Raw genomic sequence first — 26,910 nt, forward strand, 5'->3', positions numbered from 1 at the left:
ATTACGCCTTGCCTAAATAATTGAACTTTAACTCGATAGATCGAAAGCTCCTTTACCTGACCTTTTGATCTTATCCGGCCGTTGGCGATCGAATTTTTGCCGGCTTTCCATAAAACAGAGAGCGCGCCGCCGCCGCCGCCGCCACCACAAGCACCGCATAAAAGTTGCACGCGTGCAGCTCCGTCCGGCTCTATCTCGTCCTTTTCATCATTTTCAATGCGAGTGCTTATCTCGGACCATTTATAATAGTTTTCGAGGAGCTTTTAGCGCTCGGCGCAGCTTTGATGCTCCCGCCGACGTATCGCAATTTATTTACGAGCTCCGGATCGGAATAATTGTCTTGACGAGAGGCGAGTTTAGCGCCGGGGACCCCTAAACAGCCGACTGAAACATGCATAAGGTCTTAAGCCGCCCCTGGGTTGAATAAACACTACACCGTTTCATAAAAGTCAATTTCCTGTTTGCGAGCACCGGAGGGCGATATTTAGACCGGGGCGGGGGATTTGGCGGAGGAATGTGTAACTGTTTGCTCGAGTTGAGTGTGGAAAAGTTTGATTTTTTAGGTTGGTAGATAGGTAACAAAAAAAAACGTGACGAGATTTTCGTCACTCTGGCGTGTTAATTTCGTTACAAGAGTTGGAGTATGAAAGTATTCCGGATAAGTGTCATCGTACAGGAAAGGAAATGAAGGATAAAAAGCGTCCACTCTTGATAAAATTTAAATCCTGCGAAGCCGTGATAAATGTATTATGAAATCATAAGCCAGCCAATAATTTTTTATGAGTAGGGATTTCGCTGTCAGACGAAGAAATATAGCAGATTAAATACGTGAAGAATATAAGTCGCCTAAAGAAAATTACTAAAACGTGTACTTGTGGTTTATGAATCCGCCTTAAGTTCTTATCCAAACTAGACTTGTGGTTTGTCAATGAATTAATAGTTTTTATATTTACTTATAGAGGTTGACTCAAAAAATTTATGAATGATTTTAGTATTCATAAATAGGTCCCTCGTTTCTGTCTGTCTGTCTGTCTGCCGTTTTTATATTAGACAGATAATCTCAGAAACTACCGGACCGATTGTTGTCAAATTTTAAATACATATTAGGAATATCATATAGATGGGAAAACACTAGCCAAAATTTGTGTAAACGTCCCCATCAACAATTGGAAAACAGCACTTTAAGAATTTACGTGGTAAATAGTATTTACATATAATGAATATGAATCCGCTTTGCAACAAAAAAAAAATTACATATACTAGAAAAATATAATGCTTACCTCAGAAACGAAGGAAAAAAGAAAGTAATCTAAAAAATGTGGTTTGTTTGTCAGTTTGCTATAATAACAAATTCTAAAACAATACAGTCTTATATTGGCAAGTACTAGTACTAAGGTGGGTGGGCGGGGTTAATTATTTTCTTCTGTCGTGTGGAAGGGTCTAGGACGTGTGAGTGGACGGACCTAAGTTTAACTTTTTTCAACAGAGTCTCATAAGCAAGCAATAGCCCTGCCCACCCACCCGCCCCTTCTTTATTCTAGTCTCTACTCTAGATATTGTTAATCAATAGTAACATTATTATCAGAATCTTAGTCAAATCCATTGACAATTTTCAATTTCTCCAAATTTGATTCGATTTTTTAATATTTCGAATTTACGATTTTCCAAATTGTCTATTTTCGAAATTTCAGATTTTTATTTTTTCGAATTTTCAAATTTTTTTAAATTCAGTTTCTCGATTTTCCATTTTTCGACTTTTAAACCTTATACGTCATACGTTCTTTGTACATTTCGATTTTTAGATTTTTCGAAATCTAGTTTTCGAATTTTTGTTTTTTTTTCTTTTCGATTTTTTGATTTGTCGAGTTCTCGGTTTTGAGATTTTTTGCCTTTCCGATTTTTAGACTTATCGGTTTTCGATGTTTCAGATTTCCGATTTTTCCTTTTTCAATTATTGATTATCGAATTATTTGATTCATCGAATTTTTAATTTCCCGACTTTCGATTTTTCGATATTTGGAATTTTCGATTTGTTCATTTCTCAAAATTGGAATTTTCAATTTTTTACTTTTCGTTTAATTTCATATCTCGATTCTTCAATTTTTCATTTTTTCAATTTTCCGTTTTTCCAGTAGGTATTTGATTCATTAAATTTTCAATTTTTCGAAATTTCGGATTTTCGTTTTTTCGATTTTTCGATCTTTCAATGTTGCAGTTTCCGACTTTACAATTTTGACGATTCTACAAAACTTTTCGATTTTGCTATTTTTTGGGTTTTCCAATTTTTCGATTCGATTCACTAGTTTTTTTTCGACTTTAACGTTTCTAGATTTTTGGGTTTCCTCGCCCCTTCTTTATTCTAGTGACTACTCTTGATATTGTTAATCAATGACAACATTATCATTATAATCTTAGTCAAATCCATTGACCCGTTGGTAAGAAAATAGATAAATTGTTGAACAAGGTAACTAAAAAGTATTAAACTGGTATTAAATCAGCATACTCCTCCCACTCGCACAAGCTCCACCCACCTTAATAAATCGTTTCATTAACCCGGGAATGAGGGGCGGCGTTTATAAGTGTGTCTACTTTATGTGTTTTTTTATTATTTAAATGTAAACGCTGACGGCAAAATAGTTTTTCGAAAAATAATTAAAATTTAGTGAAAAATAAAATTAAAAAAGTGTATCATCCTAGATTCTATTATTTGTCAATATAAAATCCAACTTCCGTTGCAGAGCCAATAAAATGAGTGATCCAAACGGAATAGGGGTAGGTGGGCGGGGCCACTTTTGACTTTGTTTTAAGTCTTAAATTCTACAGCTTTTTAAATTAGAATTCAGTTTACAGTAAATAAAATAAGTCAGTGGTATAGATAAAGGCGGTGGGCGGGTCTGAGGTTAGCTTGTCCGCCCACCCACCGCCTCTTCACTCCAATGGCTAATCTTATTTATTTTTCAGCAGGTACTAGTCCCGCCCACCTACCGTATATTTTATTAGAGAGATTTCCCAAAACTAATCTTATCTTAGCAAGTAGTAGCCCCGCCCATACGCGGACTTTTCATTCTAATGACGAATTTTATTTCTGTTCAGTATAAGATCCACCGTCATTTTGATCAGATAAAATCGATCACTGAAATGGAGGCGGGGTGGGTGGGCGGGGTTAATTATTTAGTTCTGTCGTGTAGGAGTTGAAACTAATTGGGTCTAGGACGTGAAAAAAGTAAAAAAAATCCATAATAAGTAGTAAATTTTGTATTATACTATTTACCTTAAGATTTATTTCTTAATTAAAAAAATAACAGAATGTGTAAGTAGACGGGCCTAAGTTTAACTTTTTCCTACAGAGTCTTATAAGCAAGCAATAGTCCTGCCCACCCACCCGCCCCTTCTTTATTCTAGTGACTACTCATGATATTGTTAATAAATGACAACATTATTAATCGAAAAATATATATATAATAGAAATACTGAAAAACTGGAAAATCAAAAAATCCAGAAATCGAAAAATCTAAAATTTAAAACATTGAACAATTGAAACATCGCAAAATTGAAAAATGGAGAAATACAAACATCAAAGAATCAAAAAAGAAAAATTCGAAAATCTAAAACTTAAAAATCGAAAAACTGCAAAATCGAAACATCAAAAAACTGGAAAATTGAAAAACCGGGAAATCCGAAAATCAAAGCATCGAGAAATAGAAAAAAATTGTGAAATTTTAAAAAAGAAAAATTAAAACATCGAAAAGTCGAAAAAAAATTAAGAAATCGAAGTATAAAACTGTTGAAAATTTGAGAAATCTAAAGTTTAACGAAAAATTGAAAATCCGAAAAGTAAAAAAGGGGTGGGAACCCAAAAACTATAAACTAAAAAATTTAAAAATTGGAAAATCGACGAATTGGAGTCGATTGGCCTGAAAATTTGAAAAACTGAATAAACGAAAATAAATCGAGAAAATGAAAAATGGAAAAATGAGAAATTGTAATATTGAAAAATTGGAAAATTTGGAAGTCGACAAATCGTAAAATTGAAAAATCAAAAATAAAAAACCGGAAAAGTGTATAATAAAAACTTAAAAAATGTACGAAGTGAAAATCAAACTTGAAAATTTGAAGAAAAATTGCTAAAAACCTGAAAATTTGAAAAATTGAATAAAGGAAAAATTGTAAAATCGAAAGAAACAACAAAAAGTAAAGGAAATCAAAAAAGGGAAAATTGTGATATAAAATCGAAAAAGTGAAAATTAAAAAATCGGGAAAATGAAAAATAAAAATCGGAAACAAAAAATTGGAATAGGGAAAAATTAAAAATTGAGAAACTGAAAAATCGAAAAAGGAAAATCTGTATTATTGAAAAATTGCCAAATTGAAAAACTGATGCAAACCGAAAAATTGAAAATTTTGGAAGTGGAGAAATTGTAAAATTGAAAAATCAAAAATAAAAAACGAAAAATTACAAAATGAAAACTTGAAAAATCTTAACCGAAAAAGTGAAAAATCAAAAAAAAAAAAGAAATGTATTATTGAATAGAAATATTTAAAATTAAACAAACTGGAAAATCGGAAGACTGGAAATCCAAAAACTGCAAAGTGAAAAATTTAACAATTGAAAAATGGATGAACTGAAGAACTGAAAAATCAAAAAATCCAGAAATCGAAAAATCTAAAATTTAAAACATTGAACAATTGAAATATCGCAAAATTAAAAAATGGAGAAATCCAAACATAAAAGAAAAATTCGAAAATCTAAAACTTAAAAATCGAAAAACTGAAAAATCGACAAATCGAAACTCCAGAATTTAAAAAAAATTGAAAAATCGGATAACTGAAAAATCGAAACATCGAGAAATAGAAAAAAATTGAGAAATTGAACAATCAAAACATCCAAACATCTGAATACGATAAATCGACAAATAAAAAAATTTAAATATTTAAAGAAAGAAAATTTTCAAAAAAGGAAAATTAAAACATCGAAAAGTTGAAAAAAAATTAGGAAATCGAAGTATAAAACTGTCGAAAATTTGAGAAATCTAAAGTTTAACGAAAAATTGCAAACCGAAAAATTTAAAAATTGGAAAATCGACGAACTGGAATCGATTAGCCTGAAAATTTTGAAAACTGAATAAACAAAAAATTGGAAAATCGAAAGAAACAACAAAAATTAAGGAAATGAAAAAACAAAAAATTGTGATATAAAAGCGAGAAAATGAAAAATGGAAAAATGAGAAATTGTAATATTGATATATTGGAAAATTTGGAAGTCGACAAATCGTAAAATTGAAAAATCAAAAATAAAAAAACGAAAAAGTGTATAATAAAAACTTGACAACATTATTATTAGAATCTTAGTCAAATCCATCCAAGGTATCTAAAAGGTATTAAACTGGTATTAAAGTAGCATAGCAGACGGGGAAATCATATTTAAAAGACAATATAACAGATACTCCGCCCACTAGCACAAGCTCCACCCACCTTATTAAATCGTTTCATTAGCCCGGGAAAGACGGGCGGAGTCTATAAGTGTGTCTACTTTATGTGTTTTTCTAATATTTAAATGTAAACCCTGACGGCAATGTAGTTTTTCGAAAAATAATGAAAATTTAGTGAAAAATAAAATTAAAAAAATATATCCTAGATTCTATTATCTGTCAATATTAAATCCTACTAGGCTTGGGTGGGCGGGGCCACTTTTGACTTTGTTTTAAGTCCTAGTTTCTACCGCTTATCAAATTAAAATTCAATTCCCATTTTTTGCAAATAAAATAAGTCAGTGAAATGGATAAGGGCTGGGGGCGGGGCTGAGTTTTACTTTTTTCTTCAGAGTTTTATAAGAAAACAATTGCCCCTCCCACCCGCCCACTCTTCACTCCAATGACTACTCTTAAAATTGTTCAGTCTTATCTTAGCAAGTGCTAACTCCGCCCACCCGCGCTCTTCTCATTCCAAAGACTAATTTTGTTTCTGTTCAGTCTAAGGTGCATCTTTCAATCAGAGCAAATTAAATTAATCAGTGAAAGGGAGGCGGGGCGGGTGGGCGGGGCTAAGTATATGTTCTTCGGTAGAGTCGAATGGGAACTAATAGAACCTAGGCTGTAAAAAAGCCTAATCGTAATTTGTTTGTTTAGATTAATGTACTATAAGATTTATTTTATAAAAAATGAATATGTTGTGGAGATCAAGTAGATGGTAAAGAAAAATTGAATTAACCTTACGCGTTCAGAAATTTCAGAAATCTGTACTTGTGGTTTATCAATGCGTCCATATTTTTTGAATTGCTTATACAAGGTATTTAAAAAAAAATAATGAATGAAGCGGCGACATGTTTTTTCCTTAGCGTCACGCCTAGAATGCTTCAGGGACTTGTTCTTGTACCATCGTTTTTCGTTGTTTTTATAAATGACATCGCGAATAAGCTTTAGGTCGAATACACTCTGTGCATTTACAAGTCTGATTTCGCCTATTCATCGCTAAACGGCGTAATTTGAGGCCCAAGCAACTAGAAAATAATTGCCAAATATATTAGTTAGCTTTGTTTACTAAATTGATTATACGTTCTGAATGATAATTAGTGAATTTGTGGAGAATGCGTTGTTGATAACTTGCTTTGTCTGAGTTAAGATCGCAGTGACGGCGTTGGGGAAGCTCCTAAGGATGCCACGTTACAACACACCCCTTGTAGATCTTTCCTATCTCATCTATTGTTTAACCCCCATGTTACTTAAGATCACGAGAAAAGCGTAGGTTGACAAAAAATTCGTTTTGATGTTTTATACAAGTAATCGAAGCCCTAGAATTGCCAATAATACCAACTTTAGTATTTATTTCGAAAGGTCACCATAAATCACCGTCTTCCCACTACTAAACTCTCGCCTTTCCCGGATTTCCAAATTCGCGCCCCGCTCCCATCTCGTCCTGCAGTCCCTATTAAAAATTTCTCAGCGTTCAGGCGCGATCCATTACAATAATCCGCAATCCGTGGAAATTAAGTCTTCGGGCAGCATCTCCCCAATATGTCTGCGTTAAGAATGTGCGTTGCGTATCGCGGAAGCAATTTCCTACGGCTCTGGGGAGGAAATCGCGCTGGAAACAACAAGAGCGGTAAAGAGGATCTTACCTGTGAGATAAAGTATTAATATTGATGGTCCGTGCATATTACAGTAGCCAATCTGCGTTCCTGAGTAATGCATGCGGCGTCTAAACAGTCGCCCTTTAAGCCCCATTCGCGCCCTTCGCCTGCTTTAGAACCCTTTTTTACGTTGCCACTTCGCAGGGAAATGACTGATTAACGTTGAATGGATGCCGAGATTAGCTCCTCGTCGAGATTATGATGATCGAGTACAAGGCATTAACTTAATTTCGGTCTTTTGTCGCGAAAAATGACAAAGTTATGGCGGGCTCCTGCTTCCGGAGGGGGCGGTTTAGGGCGGGGTTTGTTTATGATTAGAACGACCGGAATTACGCGGAACTACGTTGAGATATGCGTGATGGACTAAGGAGTTTGAGGTCTATTAACGGAGCTCGCTGCGCTCGCTCTTGGTAGCTTTCCTGTATCTCTATATGTTATGTTATAAATAGACCAAAAAAAAATTATTAGCCTTTAACTTCGTACGCAATATTTCTAAAATGCACATAAACCTTGCCAACATTCGAACAGACATACAGACGGAAACAGAAGACCTAATATTTTTGTTACTCTTGGGGTCATGAAGAAAACCTGAAAGTAACCGTTTGCCAGGTCGATCCTGTTAGAATACTTCCTAGGCTTATGCTTAGGAAGTAAAAACCGACAAAAAAAACAGAACAGAAAAAATTGGCCAAAAAAAATTAGGCAACCAAAAAAACGACAAATTAGTGTCAAAAGTCGTAATATTTTTATTACCAAACCGCAATGAGTTTATTTTTAACCTTAATGTCAGTATAAATATATACAGGGTGAGTCACTTAGAAATAATATGATGCAATTTTTTTGTGAACTCTTCCAATGCCAAAAAACCGGTAGACAGTTACTTCGACTGAACTTCCCTTGCCCTTGAACTAAAGACCAATAAATCCAGCATCTTTGAAAAATTGAAAAATCCAAAAATCGAAAATCGGGAAATTGAATTTAAAAAAATTGAAAATTTGAATATTGAAAAATCGAAAAAATGAAAATTCAACGAATCAAATACTGGAAAAATGGAGAATTGAAGAAATGAGAAATTGAAAAATTGAGATACGAAATTAAACGAAAGTTCAAAAATTGAAAATTCCGATTTTGAGAAATGAACAAATCGAAAATCGTAATGTCGAAAAATCGAAAAGAAAAAAAAACAATAATTGGATAATCGAGATTTTGAAAATCCAGGAATCGAAATACTTACACAAACAACGAAATACCGGAAGTAGAAAAGTCGAAAAATGGAAAAATCGAGAAACTGAATTTAAAAAAAATTGAAAATTCAAATGTCGAAAAAGCGAAAAAATAAAAATCCGAAATTTCGAAACGAATCAAAGATTGGGAAAATTGAAAATTGAAGAAATGAAAAATCGAAAAATTGGAAAATTAAGGAATTTAAAACATGAAAAATAAAAAATCGAAAATTCCAATATCGAGAAATGCACAAATCGAAAAATTCCAAATATCGAAAAGTTGAAAATCGGAAATTGAAAAACGAAAAGACGAAAATTTGAAATATCGAAAAATCGAAAATTTCGTGAATCAAATATTCAACTAATTGAAAATTAGAAAAAAAGCAGCGTAAAAATCGGAAAGTCAAAAAAATCGAAAAATCGAGAAATTTAAAAAACGAAGAGTAAAATAATTGAAAATTCGATTTTCGAAAAATAAAAAAATCTTCTGGAAAGTCAAAAAATCGAAAAATCGAGAACTCCAGAAATCAAAAATCCAAAAATCTAAATATATAAACAACGAAATATCGAAAGTAAAAAAATCGAAAAGTCGAGAAATTGATTTTAAAATAACTGAGAATTCGAGTATCGAGAAATTGAAATGCCGAAAAACTTAAAAATCAAAAAATTTAAATTAAGGGAGAAGTTGAATTGAAAATTCCAATTTCGAGAAATGAACAGGTAAAAAATCGAAAATTCGGGGAATCAAATATTCCAAAATCGAAAAATGAAGAAACTGAAATATCGAAAAGTAAAAAAATTGAAAATGAGAAACCGAGAATTGGAAAATGGGAAATTTTAAAAATCGAAAATCGGAATTTCGAAAAATCGAAGAAATAGAAAAATCTTTTGGAAAGTCAAAAAATCGAAAAATGGAGAACTCGAGAAATAAAAAAAAATTGAATATACAAACAACGAAATGTCGAAAGTAGAAAAAACGGAGACGAGAAATTGAATTTTAAAAAAATGGGAATTCGAATATCGAAAAAACGAAAATCCGTAATTTCGAAAATATAAAATTTGGAAATTCGCAAATTTAAAATATCGAAAAATTGAAAAATCAACCAATTGAAATTAAGGGAAAATTAAAAAAAAATTTAATTAAAATTCCAAATTTCGAAAAATCGAAAGTCGGGAACGAAAAATTAGATAATTGAAAATCCGCACCCGAAAATAGAAAAGTTCGTGAATCAAGTATTCAAAAAATTAAAATTAAAAAAACGGAAAGTCAAAAAATCGAAAATTCGAGAAATTTAAACGGCAAGCAGTAAAAAACTTGAAAAACCAAAAATCCAAAAATAGGAAATTCTGAAAATCGAAACTCGGAATTTCGAAAAATAGAGAACTCGAGAAATCAAAAAATCTGAAAATAAAAAAGTCGAAAGTTCGAACCAAACAAAGAAATATTTAAAACACAAAAGTCTAAAAATTGAGAATTTGAATATCGAAAAACTAAAATTCAACGATTCAAATACTGGAAAAATGGAAAATTGAAGAAATGAAAACTCGAAAATTTGCAAAATCGAGATATGAAATTAAATGAAAAGTAAAAAGGCGAAAATTCAAATTTTGAGAAATGAACAAATCGAAAATTCCAAATATCGAAAATTGAAAAACCAAAAATCGGAAATTTGAAATATCGAAAAATCGAAAATTCCGTGAATCAAATATTCAAAAAATTGAAAATTAGAAAAACGTAGTCTAAAAGTCGTAAAATCGAGAGACTGAGAAAGCTAAAATCGGAATATGGTAAATTCAAATAATCGAAAGTGGGTATTTCGAAAAATCGGGAACTGGAGAAATAAAAAAATATCGAAAAATCCAAAAATCGAAATATACAAAACGAAATTGGGAATTCGAATATCAAAAAATCGAAAAATCGAGAAATTGAAATTAAGGGAAAAGTAAAAAAATTGAAAATTCCAATTTCGAGAAATTCTAAATACCTATCGCAAAATCGAAAATTGAAATATAGAAAAATCGAAAATTTCGGGAATCAAATATTCAAAAAATTAAAATTAAAAAAACGCAGTCTAAAAATCGGAAAGTCAAAAAATCGAAAATTCGAGAATCGAGAAATTTAAAAAGCGAAGAAATAAAATGAAAAACCGAAAATGCAAAAATAGGAATTTCTAGAAATCGAAAATCGAGAACTGGGTAAATCAAAAAATCGAAATGTAAAAGATCAAAAATTCAAAACTCGAGATTTCCAAAAATCGGAAAATCCAAAAATCGAAATGTACAAACAACGAAATATCGAAAGTAGAAAAATCCAAAAGTTGAATGAAAAGTTGAGAAATTGATTTAAAAAAAATGAGAACTCTTAATATAGAAAAAACGAAATTGCGAAATTTCGAAAATGGAAATTTGGAATTTGGCAAATTTAAAATATGGAAAAATCGAAAAGTCGAAAAATTCTAATTAAGGGAGAAGTTGAATTGAAAATTAAAAAAAACGAAGTCTAAACAAAATATACAAACAACGAAATATGGACAGTAAAAAAAATCGAAAAAACAAAAATCCGAACTTTCGAAAATATAAAATTTGGAAATTTGGAAATTTGGAAATTCGCAAGTTTAAAATATCGAAAAATCGAAAAGTCGAATAATCAAAAAACTGAACAAATCGAAAATCGAAAAATTAGACGCCAAAAAAATCTCAGTAAAAAAGGCGGCAAACAAAAAGGCAACCAAAAGAACACCAAAAAAAGCACTAAGGCATAAAAACGTGTTGAATAGCACTAAAAGGCCAAAACACCGCAGAAAGCTAGAAATACATTAAAAAGCCGCCAAGAAAGGGTACAAAAATGGTAAAAAAGGATAAAAAAACATGAAGCAGAACTAAAAACAAAAAAAGCTCAAAAAAGGTAGAAAAGTCGGCATAAAAATGTATCAGTAGAAAAAAAGAGGATGAAAGGAGAAAAAGAGAGGAATAAAATGGTGCAACAAAGAAATAAAAAAAAACAAAAAGCACGAAAATGTGTCAAAATTCAAAAAAGACACAAAAAGAAGACAAAAAGTTTAAAACACAGAGACAATCAAAAAGTAAGGTAGTAATCTTAAGCAGATAGACAATTATGACAGACTTGACCCAACAAATTTTAAACATTTCTATGAATAAATAAAAACCAAAAATTTTGAAAAAGGAGAAAGAAAGACATGGAAATGGCATAAACGACATGACAAAAATGTGATAAAGAACACAACAAAATAAAACACCAAATAAATCATTATCCTGACTCATAGCCTGTCGTAATCTAAAATAAATCAACCTTATTTATCATTTCGTAGACAAGCAAAATTTTACTCAACAGTTCCTGCACGATCAACAACCCAATCACTAATCATCATTTTCGCGCAACCTTCACCCAAATAAAATCAACCGAGTCGAGTCCCACTATCTCGGCGCATCCACAATTCTTCCAGCCACCCCGGAAGCAGCCCGACGAAAGGGGTGCTTTAATATTTCATCATTATCGACTCGTTACCGTCGTTGAACTGTCAACGCCGTCCACATAATGATAGCCGATTTATTTTTTATGAACGTCGCCAGCGGAAATGGCGCTTGTTTAGTAACGGGGTGGTTTTTTGTAAGTTTTGTTCCATTATGACTACTGGCATAATGCGGACATGGAACACAAATGACTGTAAATAAACACGTGGAGATTCCCTATCGAGTAAGTACCATTAGAGATGCATACAAAATGTAATTTCGCTTTTAAGGATTTCAGTCCTGCGACATGAAAGGAATTAGGGGCAACAAATGGGATCTGCGAATGGATGCATGTGTGGTTTGATAATTTTTATTTTGGGAGGCGAGGGTGGAGCTGGGGGTGGAGAGGGATTATTGTTTATTGATGTTTTTGTTATTTATTATTTCCGAGCGTGAGCTTGTTCTCTCGACTTTTGATGACCGCTAGAATACGAAGAAATAGGTCTCCCGTTTTTTCGATACTATTGGATTAATTTCCCCACCAATAATTTGATGACGTCATCTCCAAAATTTACAATAGTAAATTTGTTTTTATTTTTATAAAATAAGATATTGGATTTGTGGTGTATGATTCCGTGCTGAAAACTCATCCAGATTATTGGAAAAAAAAAATAAAAAATGTATAACAACTGCCGAAAACTCTGAAATCTTGCAAAGAATGAAAAAATGGTAAAAAAATATTATTTTTTGAAAAATCTGTCTTTATTTACCTCCGACTTATTTATTTTTTATTAAAAATTTTTCATATTTTCGATTTTTCAATCTTTCGTTTTTGCAACATAATTTTTTCAATTTTTCAGGGTCTTGAGTTTTATTTTTCATTTTGCCGACTTTTTTAATTTTCATTTTATCCTTTTTATAATTTTTCGTATATTCAGTTCTTCAAATTTTCAATTTTTGATGAAAATTTTTCAATTATTGGATTTCTCAATTATCCAATTTTTCGTTTCTTCAGTTTTTCAAGTTCTTGATTTCCAATTTTTAGGTTTATTAATATTTCCATTCTATACTTTTTTGAGGTTTCATTTTTGATTTTTCAATTTTATAAGTTCGCGATTTTACGTTTTTTTTTTGGTAGAAACGTTGGAAAAACAGAAAAAATAAAAATCGAAAAATTAAAAAAAACGGAAAAAATTGAAAAACCGAAAAAACCAAAATCGAAAAAGTGGAAAATCGAAAAATTGAAAACAAAAAACGAAAAATTGTAAAAATAAAGAAAATACAAAACCGCTGTCAAAAATTGGTAATCGAAAAATTGGAAAATCTAAAATTAAAATATTAAAAACTAAAAAATTTGAAAATGAAAATTCAAAAAAAAAGAATGAAAAATTGGAGAAACGAAAAATCGAAAAAATTGAAATTGGAAAAACAAAAAATTTTAAAATCGGGACATTGAAAAATCGAATGTTGCTAAAAATAAGGAAAATAAAAAATCGCGCAAAAAATTGCAAATCGAAAAATTGGAAATACAAAAGTTGGAAAATCGAAAAACTGAAAGATTTTAAAATGATGAAAACTCGAAGAGATGCATGTCGAAAAATTGAAGAAACAAAAAAATTAAAACTTAAAAAATTGTTAAAATAAAGACAACACAAAACCGACATGAAGATCTGCTAATAGAAAAATTGCAAAATATAAAAATTTAAACATCTGAAAGTTGGAAAATCGGAAAGTGAAAAATTAGAAATGAAAAATTAGAGAAACGAAAGACTGAAAAAAGTGAAATTGGAACAAAAAATTTTAAAATCGGAACAGTGAAATATCGAATATTTGTTAGAATAAAGAAAAAAATTGGAAAATAAAAACTGAAACATGTGAAAATTGGAAAATCAAAAAACTGAAAATTAAAAATGAAAACTCGAAGAGATGCATAGGTCTCGTAAAATTGAAAAAACAAAAAAAAACGAAAAATTGAAAAATTGGAGAAACAAAAAACTGAAGCAATGGACATTGGAAAAATTGAAAATTGACGATATGAAACATTGAAAAATTGAGAAATTAAAAACGTGAAAAGTAAAAATGGAAAATTCCAATATCAAGAAATGTACAAATCGAAAAATTCCAAATATCCTTAAATTCCATGAATGAAACACATTCGAAAATCGAAAATTGAAAAACAAAAAATCTGAAATTGGAAATATCGAAAAATCGAAAATGCTGTGAATCAAATATTCAAAAAATTGAAAATTAAAAAACGCAGTCTAAAAATCGGAAAGTCAAAAAATTGAAAAATCAAGAAATTTAAAAAGCGAAGAGTAAAAACATTGAAAAATCGGGAACTCGAGAAATCAAAGAATTGAAATATAAAAAAAACAAAAATTCAAAACACGACATTTCGAAAAATCGGAAAATCCAAAAATCGAAATATATATACAAACAACGAAATATCGAAAATAGAAAAATCGAAAAAATTTAAAAATCAGAACAGTGAAAAATCGAATATTTGTTAAAATAAAGAAAATAAAAATTGGAAAATAAAAAACTGAAAATTAAAAATGAAAACTCGAAGAAATGCATCGGTATCGTAAAATTGAAAAAACAAAAAAAAACGAAAAATTGAAAAATTGGAGAAACAAAAAACTGAAACAATGAACATTGGAACAAAAATTGAAGAATCGACAAATGTAAAAATTCCAAAATCGTAAAATTGAAAATGTGAAATATTAAAAAAAAATTACATATTATGTATTTAAAATGAAAACTAGAAAAGTTGCATCGTAAAATTGAAAAATCCGAAAATTGAAAAATTTCACATTGAAAAACCGAAAAAATAAAAAATAAAAAAATAAAAAACCGGAACGAAAAATTGCAAAATCTAAATTACAACGTCCAAAGAAAACTGAAAAATTTTAAAATGAAATCTGGAAGAATGTATATCGTAAAATTGAATAAACAGAAAAAATGAAAAACTGAAAATTTTCAATTTTGCAATTTTTGGATTTCTCAATTATCCGATTTCCCGATATATAATAATCTTCAATATCTCGATTTTTCAATTTTGCACTCTTTCGATTTTCAAGTTTCTCAACTTTTAAATTTTCGATTTTTGAATTTTTCATTTCTTCAATTTTCCAAATTTTTTATTTCTATTTTTCAGTTTTTTCTAAGCTTTCATTTTATACTTTATCGTTTTTTCATTTTTTATTTTTCAATTTTAGTTTTTCAGTTTTTCCATTTTTTTGATTCGAAGTTGAAAAACCCGAAAATTAAAAGTCAAAAAATTTAAAGATAAGAAGAAATTGAAAAACCTATAAGGAAATAAAAATATCAAAATCGAAAAAGTGGACAATCAAAAGTTAAAAAAAGAAGATGGAAACACTGAAAAACCAAAAATCGAAATAAATCAATGAATCGAAAAATTAGAAGGAATAAAAAAACGATTCAAATCGAAAAATTGGAAAAGCGGAAAATTGTGAAATCGAAAAATTATAAAATCTTCAAAATTGTAAAATCGAAAAATTATAGAAACTTCAAAATTGTAGACTCGAAAAACCGTAACATTAAAAAATCAAAAAATTGAGATAGATAAATAAAAATGAAAACTAGAAAAATTTCAAATCGAAAATTTGGTAAAATGAAAAATTGAAAAATAGGAAAATTGGAAACTTATAAATTGAAATTTCACGCTGAAAAGTTGCAAAATCTAAAAATTGAAACATCCGTAAGTTTGAAAATAACAAAGTGAAAAATTTTAAAATAAAAATTTGAAAAAATACAATTCGGAAAATTGAAGAAATTGAAAATGAGAAAACAAAAAATTATAAAATTGGAATATTGAATTATCAAAAAATTCTAAAAATAAAGAAAATAAATTACCGTAACGAAGCATTTCAGTATCTAAAAACTGAAAAAAAATTAAATTTGAAACGATACTTAATTTTGTGATATTTTTAGTTATTAGTTTAAAATTTTTAAATTTAATTTTCAGTCTTCAATTTTTCGATTTCGATTTCTCGATATTCAATTTTTCGATTTTTCGGTTATTCGTTGCTCCAATTGTACAATTTTTCATTTTTAAACGTTTTAATTTTTCGTTTTTTCATCTTGTTGATTTTTTAGTTTTGCGTTTTTTGTTTCTCTATTTTGAATTTTTAATTTTCTAATTTTTCGATTTTTAAATTTTTGGGTTTTTCAATTTCTCCATTTTTTACTTCTCCAGTTCTCCATTTTTGCGATTTTTCAACAAAATGTCTTCCATTTTTCGATTTGTATTTTACAATTTTGCGTTTTTACAAATTTTAGATGAAGTAATTTTCGGTTTTTTCAATTTTTACAAATTTTAATTTCCTTCTTCCAAATTTTCCGTTTTTAAAATTTAATTTTGGGTTTTTTCAATTTATCAATTTTGAATTTCTCGTTTTTAATTTTTTCATTTTTCAATGTTTCGACTTTTCCATTTTACAATTTGTGACTTTAGAATTTTTCAATTTTTAGATCATTTAATTTTCGGTTACTTAAATTTTAAATTTCTGGAAATTTAATTGTTCTACTGTTCAATTTTTCGTTGCTCAATTGTTCTAATTTTCAATCTGTCAAAATTTTTGATTTTCAGTTTTGCAATGTTTCGGTTCTCAATTGAATTTGTCGATTTTTAATTTTTAGATCTTTCCGATTTTTCAACAATTTTATTTTTCGATTTTTCAATTTTGAGATTTTTCGTTTCTCCATTTTAAATTTCTCATTTCCCAATTTTCAAAAAATTATAAAATCGGAACATTGAAAAATCGAAAAATTGTAAAAATAAAGCAAATACAAAACTGGCACGAAAAATTTCTAAACGGAAAATTGAAGAAACAAAAAACTGAAAAACCGAAAAATGAATAATTTTAAAATGTAAACTCGAAAATTGTAAAAATAAAGAAAATTAAAACGGAGACGAAAAATTGCTAAAGCAAAATTTTGAAGAATTGAAAAATTCTTAAGAAATTGTATATTGAAAAATAGCAAATTCCAAAAATTAAAGAAACCAAAAAATGAAAAATTGAAAGTTTGCAATTCGAAAAATTGAAGAAACGAAGAATTAAAAAATTAAAATTGAAAAAAAAAAACTAAATCGGAACATTGATAAAAAAAAATTGAAAGTTGAAAATTTTCGAATTCAAAAGATGAAGAAAAGAAAAATTGAAAAATTGGATAAGTAAAAAAAAATAAAAAACCGAAAAAATGAAAAGTCAAATAAATAAATAAATTTTAGAATCCAATAATTGAAAAATGGGAAAATTATAAAATCTTAAAGCTGCAAATATGAAATATTTTAAAAATGATTACATATTTAAAATGAAAAATAGAAAATTGATGAAACGAAAACTTAAAAAATCGAAAAATTGAAGAATCCAAAAACTGAAAAATTTCGCATTGAAAAAAGAAAAATTAGAAAAGCAGGAAATTTAAAAACCGAAAAATTGAAAAAGTAGAGAAAACAAAAAACGGGAACGAAAAATTGCAAAATCTAAAAATTGAAACTTCCGAAGTTGGAAAATCGGAGAACCAAAAAAATGAAAATTTTAAAAATTACAAATCGAAAAATTTAAATGTAAAATCGGAACATTGAAAAATCGAAAAATTACGAAATCTAAAAATTTAAAAACCCGAAAGATGGAAAATCAGAAAACTGAAAAATTAAAAATGAAAACTCGAAGAGATGCATTTATAGTAAAATTAAAGAAACAAAAAATTGAAAAATTGCAAATCGAAAAATTGGAGAAATGAAAAACTGAAAACATTTTAAAATCGGAACATTGAAAACTCGAATATTTGTAAAAACAAAGCAAATAAAAATCAACACGAAAAATTGCAAATCGAGAAATTAAAGAATCCAAAAATTTAGAAATTTCGTATTGAAATTGAAAGACCGGAACGAAAAATTGCAAAATCTAAAAATTGACACATCCAGAGTTGGAAAATCGGAAAACCGAAAAATAAAAAAAAATGGAAAAACAAAAAATATAAAATCGGAACATTGAAAAATTGTAAAAATAAAGAAAATACAAAACCGACATAAAAAACTGCTAATCGAAAAATTGAAAACTCCTGTCAAAGAAGAAACAAAAAAAAATTGCAAATTACAAGTAGAAATATTGGGGAGACGAAAAACTGAAAAAATTGAAATTCGAAATTCTTTGTAAAAATAAAGAAAATTGCAGAATCAAAAACATCCAACAATTGGAAAATCGGAAAACTGAAAAATTTTGAAAACTGAAGAGACGCATATCGTAAAAATGAAGGAACAGAAAAATGAAAAATTGAAAACACAAAAAATTATAAAATGCGAAAAATTGCAAATCGAAAATTTGTATAAACGAAAGATTAAAGAACCGAAAAATTGAAAAAATAAAAGTTGAAAAATCGCATATTGTAAAAGTGAAAAAATTAAAGTTGAAAAAACAGAAAATTATAAAATCGAAAAGTTTGAAAATTAGTAACATTGCAAATCGAAAAATTGAAGAAACAAAAAAAAATGAAAAAAAAAGCCCCAAGAGTGTCATTTCTATTTGTCACTGGTTTTTACTTTATAGAGGTCAGAAAACAAAATTCGGAAACAAGTTTTATATACTTTCATGTCTCATTCTACTCATCATCATGAATTCGGAAGGTTCACTTTTCAACATTAATACTTGAAAATTTATTTTTGTATTTTTATATGACTTGATGAAACCTTCGGGCAAATTCAATAAATTCAATATAAATTTTCAAAGAAGCGAGATTTATTGGGTCGAGGAAAGTTCTGCCGAAGTAACCTTCGAACAGTTTTTTTCAGATTAAAATTTGTGTTTTTGCTGAGTGAGCGGTGTGTCTGATATTCGCTGCGATTGAAGCGAAAAACTGAAATGTATAGATTAGGGAAATGGAAACGATAATAGAAAATTAAATGGCTTCCTTTGATTACCGTAATTAACTGTAATTAATAATTAAAACTTGAAAACCCAGTTTGCAAACAGAATTACAACTTTAAGTTATTGCTTTGTGGCTACATCGGCGTAGGCTTAATGCGATTATTCATGTTTAATGAAGTTACAATGTAATCATTTTATTAATGAAGATAATCACCGAAAAAAACCGCACAAAACCCGCCTACCTAATTTCGAAAACACATTCTATTTTTAAAATCCTCAGGTTTAATCTAGTCCCGGCTCACGCCTCGAAATCTCGCAAAAAGACACGAAATCGAGCCCCGAGTAATCAATAAACCCAGAACGCCAGTGTTCGACTTGAGTTTTTTCGTTCGCCACAAGCCCGGCTTTAATCCTTATTTTGTTAATTTCCAGAAACAACACGGCAAATCCACGCCCCGCGGCGCTCTGATAATTCATATAAAATACAATAAGCAAGTTAAAATTATTCCCATCGTTCGCGCAATCTGTTTTCAAAACGTTTAAATTAAACCATCATCTCCCACTGTTTATTATTTGCCCGAATCTGAATAGCGCGCAGACTGCGGAAATTTAATTTCAAGAAATCCACATTAATTCCGCATAATTGTTATTTAATTGTGTAACAACAACAAGCCGTATAAAAAGCGCTCCCTCTCGATTCGAATTTAACACATCTCCGCATCCGAAATGATAATTGAGATGTACAGGCTGTCTCAGTATTTTAGTAAATATCGAGGAACAATAATAATGGTGGATTGTGTAATAAATACACAACAATGAAGCTATTATTATAAACACAAAAATACATTTCAATAAACGTAAAAAAGTATTTGTCCACATACCTTTGGTTTTAACTGAGGAGATACACAAAACAATTTTTTATATTTTCACAATAAATCGGGATGGCTCTCATTAAATTTTTCACTAAAATTTTATCTTCGTAAGACCGAGGACCGTTTTTTATTAAATATTCAACTGAATTCATTATTTTTATTCAAAAGCAAACAATTTCACTCGCGCGGAATGAAAATGAACTCCCGTAGTTTACTGCTAGCGGTCACTATTTCAAATTTCTTCCAGCCAAACAGAGCGACTAATGGCCGTTTCCGTGGCAACGGTGTAAACAAAAAATCGAAATGAGTCGTGATTGGGTCTCCGTTTTTATCGAGACCTTGCCAGCGATCTATCCAAGCCACAACATCTTTGGATGTAAGGTTTGATACGTTTTGTACAAATGGAGCGAGATAAAAATTAGTTTTGATACTTAATTATGACAAACTTGCGGATAATTTAATGATCTGTACCATGACCTGACCTTGAAAGTTCCTAAACTTTGGTCAGTTTTGTCTTTGCAAAGGTTGGGTTTCTTTTTTTTTTTGCAAGAAATTTAATAATGTGCGTTTTTTACGATATCTTTGGTATTTTGTACCTAAAAAAATTTTTGCGGACTCATCTGTTATTCCGGACCCGGCTACGCCTCGTCCACAAAAATGGTGTTTTGGGTACTTGTAACAAACGTTGCTATTTTTAATTATTTTATTCATATGTACTTTTTGGTACTTTTTTGTGCGTTTGTATGCTTTTTTGCGTTTTTTCTGTTTTTTGTCGGTTTTTTTATCATATTTGTTATTGCTCTTTGTAATGCTTTTTTGCATTTTTTCTTAGCCTTCTTTTTTGTGTTTTTTCTTTTTAGTTGTTTTTTTATTGCTCTTTTTTCTCACAGTTTGTTGCTTTTTTATTGCCTTCTTTTTTGCATTATAAAATGTTTGTAGCATTTTTAGCACCTTTTTTTGAGATTTTGTTGCCTCATTTTTTGTAGCATTTATTTTATAGTATTTTTGTCGTATTTTTCTCGTCACTATTTTTAATCCCATTTTTTGAAGATTTTTTCTGTCTTATATTTTTTGCCTCATTTTTTTCGTTTTTTTCCACTTTTTTTTTGTGACGCCTTCTGTTATCTTCTTTTTTATTGAGATCTTTTTTGTGCCCTCGTTTTTGTCTTGTCGCTTTTTACCACCTTTTTTATTATTTTTTTTTTAACCTTTTCGTTATTGTTGTCTCTTTTTGTCGATTTTTTTTGTCACATTTTTGTTACTTTTTTTATTGTCCTTTTGTTGTCGCTTTGTGGCACCATTTTTTTACTTTTTTTACATTCTTTATCGTTTTTTGTTGCCGTTTTTTTAGTCGATTTTGTTGCCTTATATTTTGTTATTTCATTTATTTATTTCTTTATACACTTTTTTGTTGCTTTTTCTCTCATATGTTTGTTACTTTTTAGTTTTTAGTTTAATTTTACATTTTTTATCTCCTCTTTCTTGACTGCAATTTTTATAAACTTTTTGTTGTGATTTTTATGATTTATTTTTTATCACTATATATTTCTGCTTAGTTTTTCTTATTTTTGTCACGTCTTCTGCCTTTTTTTATCCCTATTTTGTCATCTTTTGTTGCCTTTTTTCCTCATGTTTTGGTTACTTTTGCTTCTCTCTGATCTTTTTGTATGGATTTTCTTTTGTTACCTTATATTTGTTGCTTAATTTTTTGTCTATTTCGTTTTTTTTTCTTTTTGCTTCATTTTCTGTCACTTTTTTTGTGCCTCGTTATCCTGCTTTTTTCGTCACTTTTGTCGCCTTATTTTCTCCTTTTTTCTTGCCGTTTTTCATTGTCTGCATTTTTTTCTCGATTTTTTTATCGCCTCATATTTTACAAATTTTGCTAGCGCCTTGTATTTATTGTTTTTTTTTCCAAATTTTTTGAAACCTTTTTTTGTTACATTTTTGGTGCCATTTTTTGGTTCTTTTTTTGCCAATTTTTTTGTTTGCCTCATTTTTTGTTTCGTTTTTTTGCCACTTATTTTGTCCCTTTTTTGTTGTTTTATTTTTTGTCATCTTATATTTTTTGCTTAATTTTTTGTTGCTTTTTTTCGACACTTCGTTTGTTTTGTTTGTTTTGTTTTGTTGCAATTTTTTTTCGCCTGTTTTTCTGACATTTGTTTGTTACTTGCCTTATTTTTCTCATATTTTTCGTCGCCTTTATTTGCTGCTTTTTATACTCTTGTTTTTTAGGTTTTTTGTCACTTTTTTTCTAATTTGCCTTTTTCGCTCACATTTTTTTTTACTTTTTAATAATCGTTTTGTTGCATTTTTTTTCTTCTTATTCTTGGTTGCTGTTTTTGCTGCTTTATTCTTTATCGTCCTTTTTTATCACTTTTTTGCCTCTCTTTTTCCTGATTTTTTTTTGCATTACTTTCATGCCGCCTTTTTTTCTCATTTTTTGTGACCTTTTATGACGTTTTTCGTCGATAACATTTTGCATTTTTAATCGATTCTTATCGCCTTAGTAAAAAAAATATTAAATTTTCTAGTGCGTTATATTTTTTTTTTTGAAAATTTTTGAACCGTTTTTTGCCAACAGTTCTTTCTTTATCCAGTTATCTTTATTTTTATTTTAATGGCCCCTTTTTACTTGCATTTTTAACACCTTTTTTTCTTTATTTGTCGATTTTATAATAATAATAAAAAAATAAGAATTATAATATTCAGATCATTTTGTTCTACTGTGGATTAATTCAAATCAAACTAATTTCTACGTGACATTCTTTCAATGTATTAAGATAAATAAACACTCGAGAATGCTGGATATGTTTCACTGTACTTGAGGAGCGAGGGAAGTTCTGTAGAAACAACTTTCGACCAATTTTTTGGTTACCTTTTTTGCTTTATATGTTTTGTTGCTTTTTTTTTCTCATTTTTTTTGTCGATTTTATTTTGTTGCCTTATATTTTTTGCTTGATCTTTTATCTCTTTTGTTTTTTGCTTCAATCTTTATCACTTTTTTGTCCCTCTTTTTGCTGCATTTTTTTGTTTCTTCTTTTTTCCAAAATGTTTTTTGATTGCCTTTTCTTACATATATTTTTGGCACCTTTTTCTGTTCCTTTTTTGTTGCAATTTTTTAAATTTATTTGTCGTTTTTTTCTCTCACTACTTTTTAATTGTCGCTTTGGTGCATTTTAATCTTCTTTTTTTTATTGCAGTTCTGATGGTCTTTTTATTGCTATTTTCGCTGCTTTATTTTTTTGTCGCCTTCTTTAGGTTTTTTGTTACCTTTTTTTGTCTCCCTTTTCTCCCCTTTTTTGTTCATTTTATTTGTTGCACTTTTTTGTCGTTTTCGTCGGCTTTTTTTACCGTCTTTTCCTTCTCATCTTTTTTTGTCGATTTTTTGCTTCATTTTCTGTCGCCCTTTTTTGTCATTTTTTTATCCCTCTTTTCGCTGGATTTTCATATCACGTTCATATCGCTTCTTTTTTTTTCTCATTTTTTTGTTGCTTTTTTTTCTCATTTTTTGTTGTCTTTTTTTCATTGACATTCCATATTGCGTTTTTTGTCGATTTTTGTTACCTTATATTTATGCTAACTAGCACCTTATATTTATTGTTTCTTTTTTTCGACAATTTTTGGAACTTTTTTTAGGCAACAGTTCTTTATTTCCTTCTTTTTGTTGCTTTTTTATCACTTTTTTTTATTGCATCTTTTGGCACCCTTTGTTTGTTCTTTATTTGTCGATTTTTTTTCTTGCTTTATATTTTTTGCTTCATTTATTTTTCGTCATTTATTTTGTCCCTTTTTTTACCTTTTGTTACCTTTTGTTACCTTTTTTATGCATTTTTGTAACGCCCTTTTTGTTGCCTTATTATTTGTGGCCTTTTCATTTTTTTTACGGTTTTTTTTTTGTATTTTTTTTCGCCGCCGTTTTTTTTTTGTCACGTTTCTTTTTCCTTCATTTTCTATCGCCTTTTTTTGTGTCTATTTTATTCCTCTTTTTGCTGCGTTTTTTTCGCCACTATTATATCTTTTTTTCTCATTCCTTCATTATTTTTTGTAGCCCTTTTTTGATTTTTTTTTTTTATTTTTTGCTATATTTATTCTTGCTGTATTTTTTCTTACTCTATTGTTTTTTACCTTTTCTTGTTCCACTTTCCCATTTTTTTTATTCCTTTTTCTTGTTACACTTTTTTTGTCATATTTGCCGCCTTTTTTGGTTACCTTTTTTGCTTTATTTGTTTTGTTGCTTTTTTTTCATTTTTTTGTCGATTTTATTTTGTTGTCTTATATGTTTTTCTTCTTTTTTTCAAAATTTTTGGGAACCTTATTTGTTATCTCTCTCCTTTTTGTTGCTTTTTATTTCCTTTTTTCATAGATTTTTGGCACATTTTTCTGTTCTTTTTTTGTCACTTATTTTCTCACTTTTTTTTGTTGCATAATTTGTCGTCTTTTTGTTGCAATTTTTTGTCGGCTGGGCACCGTTTTTTTAATTTATTTGTCGGTTTTTTTCTCTCACATGTTTGTTACTTTTTAATTGTCGCTTTGGTGCATTTTAATCTTCTTTTTTTATTGCAGTTTTGATGATCTTTTTGTTGCTTTATTTCTTGTCGCTTTCTTTAGGTTTTTTGTCTCGTTTTTCTCCCTTTTTTTTTCATTTTTTTTGTTGCACTTTTTTTGTCGTTTCCGTTGGCTTTTTTTTGCCATCTTTTCCTTCTCTTCTTTTTTTGTCGATTTTTTGCTTCATTTTTTTGTCCCTCTTTTCGCTGGATTTTTTTATCACGTTCATATTGCTTATTTTTTCTCATTTTTGGTTGCCTTTTTTTTTCTCATTTTTTGTTGTCTTTTTGATCATTGACATTCCATATTGCGTTTTTTTGTCGATTTTTGTTACCTTATATTTATTTACTAGCGCCTTAAATTTTTGATTCTTTTTTTTTTCGACAATTTTTGGAACTTTTTTTGACCAACAGTGCTTTATTTCCTTCTTTTTGTTGCTTTTTTCTCACTTTTTTTTATTTGCATCTTTTGGCACACTTTGTTTGTTCTTTATTTGTCGATTTCCTTGTTGCCTTTATTTTTTGCTTCATTTATTTTTCCTCATTTTTTTGTCACCTTATAGATATGTTTTGCTTAATTTTTTGGCACCCCGGATTTTTTTTCCTTCATTTTCTATCGCATTTTTTTGTCTCTATTTTATTCCTCTTTTTGCTGCATTTTTTTCGTCACTATTATATCTTTTTTTCTCATTTTTTTATAGCCTTTTTTTGGCGTTTTTTTAATTGACATTATATATTGCATTTTTGCATTTAGCCACAAAAAAGTGCAAAATGCAATACAATATGGAATGTCGATGAAAAAAAAAACAAAAAAGTTCAAAAAATATAGAAAAAAATTGTAAAGACATTAATACATTTTTACAAAATTTTCTGGTGCCTTATATGTACTTTCTATTTGATTTTTTCGAAATTTTTTGGAATCTTATTTTGGCAATATTTCTTTATCCCCTTTTTTCATTTGTTGTCTCATTTTTTATACTACAGTTTTTGTCGCATTTTTTCCCTCTTTTCAAAAAATCAAAATTTTTAAGACAGACTAAAACCAAGTTGCTCCTTTAACAATAATTAAAAGCAAATTTAGATTTTAGCCTGTAAAAATGTAACAAAAATTAACGGTAACCCTGAAATCTTGAAGTATTTGACAGACGTCATTTTTTAAATAAAATTTCAAACTAGTAAAAAAAATATTTATTATTGTTAGGATTTATAACATCTTATCGAAATCTATATATATACATAAAAGTAAAAATATTGCAGTCGATTTCGGTCAAAGACGAATTTTTTTTATTTAACGAGCAGCCAATACCTGCAATGGAAAGATAAATGAAATTCTGCGTCGAAGCAAAATAATTACATAATCTTGTACAAATTTCATGAACATTGTATTACACCTGAAATTAAATATTATACTGTCCACTTCTACGTGTAAGCCCCCAACAAAAACTTGAATTCATCAAGTGCCACTCGTCCGAAAGACCCCACTCGTGTTTTTCCAAACCCGTTTAGCTCCGGCCCTGATCCCGGTCGCCCTTCCCGCATACTCAATTACCTAAACAATTTACCATAATGTCCTCGTTGCAGGTTCCACAACGGCCCCACGAAACTGGGCGAAGCCTTGAGCCAGAGCTTGGCCAAGGATCCCGTGGCGCCCGTGCTGTGGGAGCCCCACTTAGAGGCGCTTGACCGGCGCGTCGAGATCATCCTTCGGGGAATTAGGGACTGCCTGCAAAAGGGGGAGGACCTCGGCTCGGAAACGGGAGATGAAGACACGTAGTAGACCTGACATCCATACCTGTATCTACATGTAAAATAATGTAAAAAATATGTATAAATCCTTGTAAAGCTGTGACAAGTCTCATGCCCGTGAGGAGCGAGAATTATGTGTAAATATTTTATTGTTCTGACGTACGTTTTAAGTTACTGTTTTTTCGTTACCAAAAAGATGTTAGTCAATTTTACACCAAATATAGTTGAGTTTAGGTTATTTTACGATGTACATAAGATTATTGTAAATTGTATAAATATTTTGATAAGGGTATCGAATATTGTATGATTTATTCGTAGTGTATGTTGTTAAGGGTTTGGGCGCGAGGGCGCCCGCAAAATACTGAAATTATACCAAAGCTGACTGTATTTGCAATGTGATGAATAAAGTTACATAAGAACTGAGACTTGTTTTACTGAACTTTAAACTAGAGTGACCGAACTCAATTTTTAGATTTTTGCAATTTTTGTAGTCAAATTTTGTATGTATATTAGAAATATCATGTTGATGGTTAAATGCCAATACCAATTATTTGTTAACGTCATTTCAATGAATTGTATTTTAAAATAATTTGAAAATTTTACAAAAATGTGCATAAATATGCACTTAATATTAATAATATTTACTCATCAAGAGCATATTTCGCCAAGCATACAGTGATGTAAAATTAAATCTCTTCAAACAAGCTGAATCCTCTACACAATGTGGGGGGTAAACACCGTCTTGTAAGAAAGCTCAGAATTTTAAAATTGTCTTTGTACAGCCTCTATCTCCTTGCGATGGATTGTGTAGATGGGGTAGCAAATAACTGCTCCGTACTCCAGTCTTGATCATAAGACCTGGAATTTTACATGTTCCTTTTTTGCTTTGAATAAAGCTCCAGAACTCTTGGAATCAACAGAAATGCATTGTTCTAAGTCGGATAAGTATTAAAGATTAGGTCTGTTCAGATTTTTATTAGACAGATAATCTCCAAAACTACCGGACCGATTGTATTGTATAGGTATGTGAGGAAT

General features: G+C 29.4%; 1 protein-coding gene and 1 long non-coding RNA gene across 4 annotated transcripts in view; one reads left to right on the forward strand and one right to left on the reverse strand.

Moving 5' to 3' along the window:
• Window positions 1–26,298, forward strand: part of LOC135132665 (extracellular serine/threonine protein CG31145) — a 431,251-nt gene extending 404,953 nt beyond the window's left edge. For all 3 annotated transcript variants that reach the window (XM_064060827.1, XM_064060826.1, XM_064060828.1), the window contains one exon: window positions 25,711–26,298. In XM_064060827.1, coding sequence (XP_063916897.1) covers window positions 25,711–25,903 — 193 coding nt within the window. In that variant the 3' untranslated portion in view covers window positions 25,904–26,298. The remainder of the gene's footprint in view (window positions 1–25,710) is intronic.
• LOC135132672 (uncharacterized) lies at window positions 25,303–25,740 on the reverse strand. Its single transcript, XR_010281075.1, has 2 exons — window positions 25,692–25,740; window positions 25,303–25,435 (listed from the first exon to the last, which is right to left on the reverse strand). It is a non-coding gene; the product is annotated as an uncharacterized LOC135132672 (long non-coding RNA).
• Window positions 26,299–26,910: the final 612 nt, after the last annotated feature.

This window comes from Zophobas morio, unplaced genomic scaffold, assembly GCF_036711695.1.
Source record: "Zophobas morio isolate AGI-343-1 ecotype UQ-CSIRO unplaced genomic scaffold, CSIRO_AGI_Zmor_V1 ptg000021l, whole genome shotgun sequence".
NCBI lineage: Eukaryota > Metazoa > Arthropoda > Insecta > Coleoptera > Tenebrionidae > Zophobas > Zophobas morio.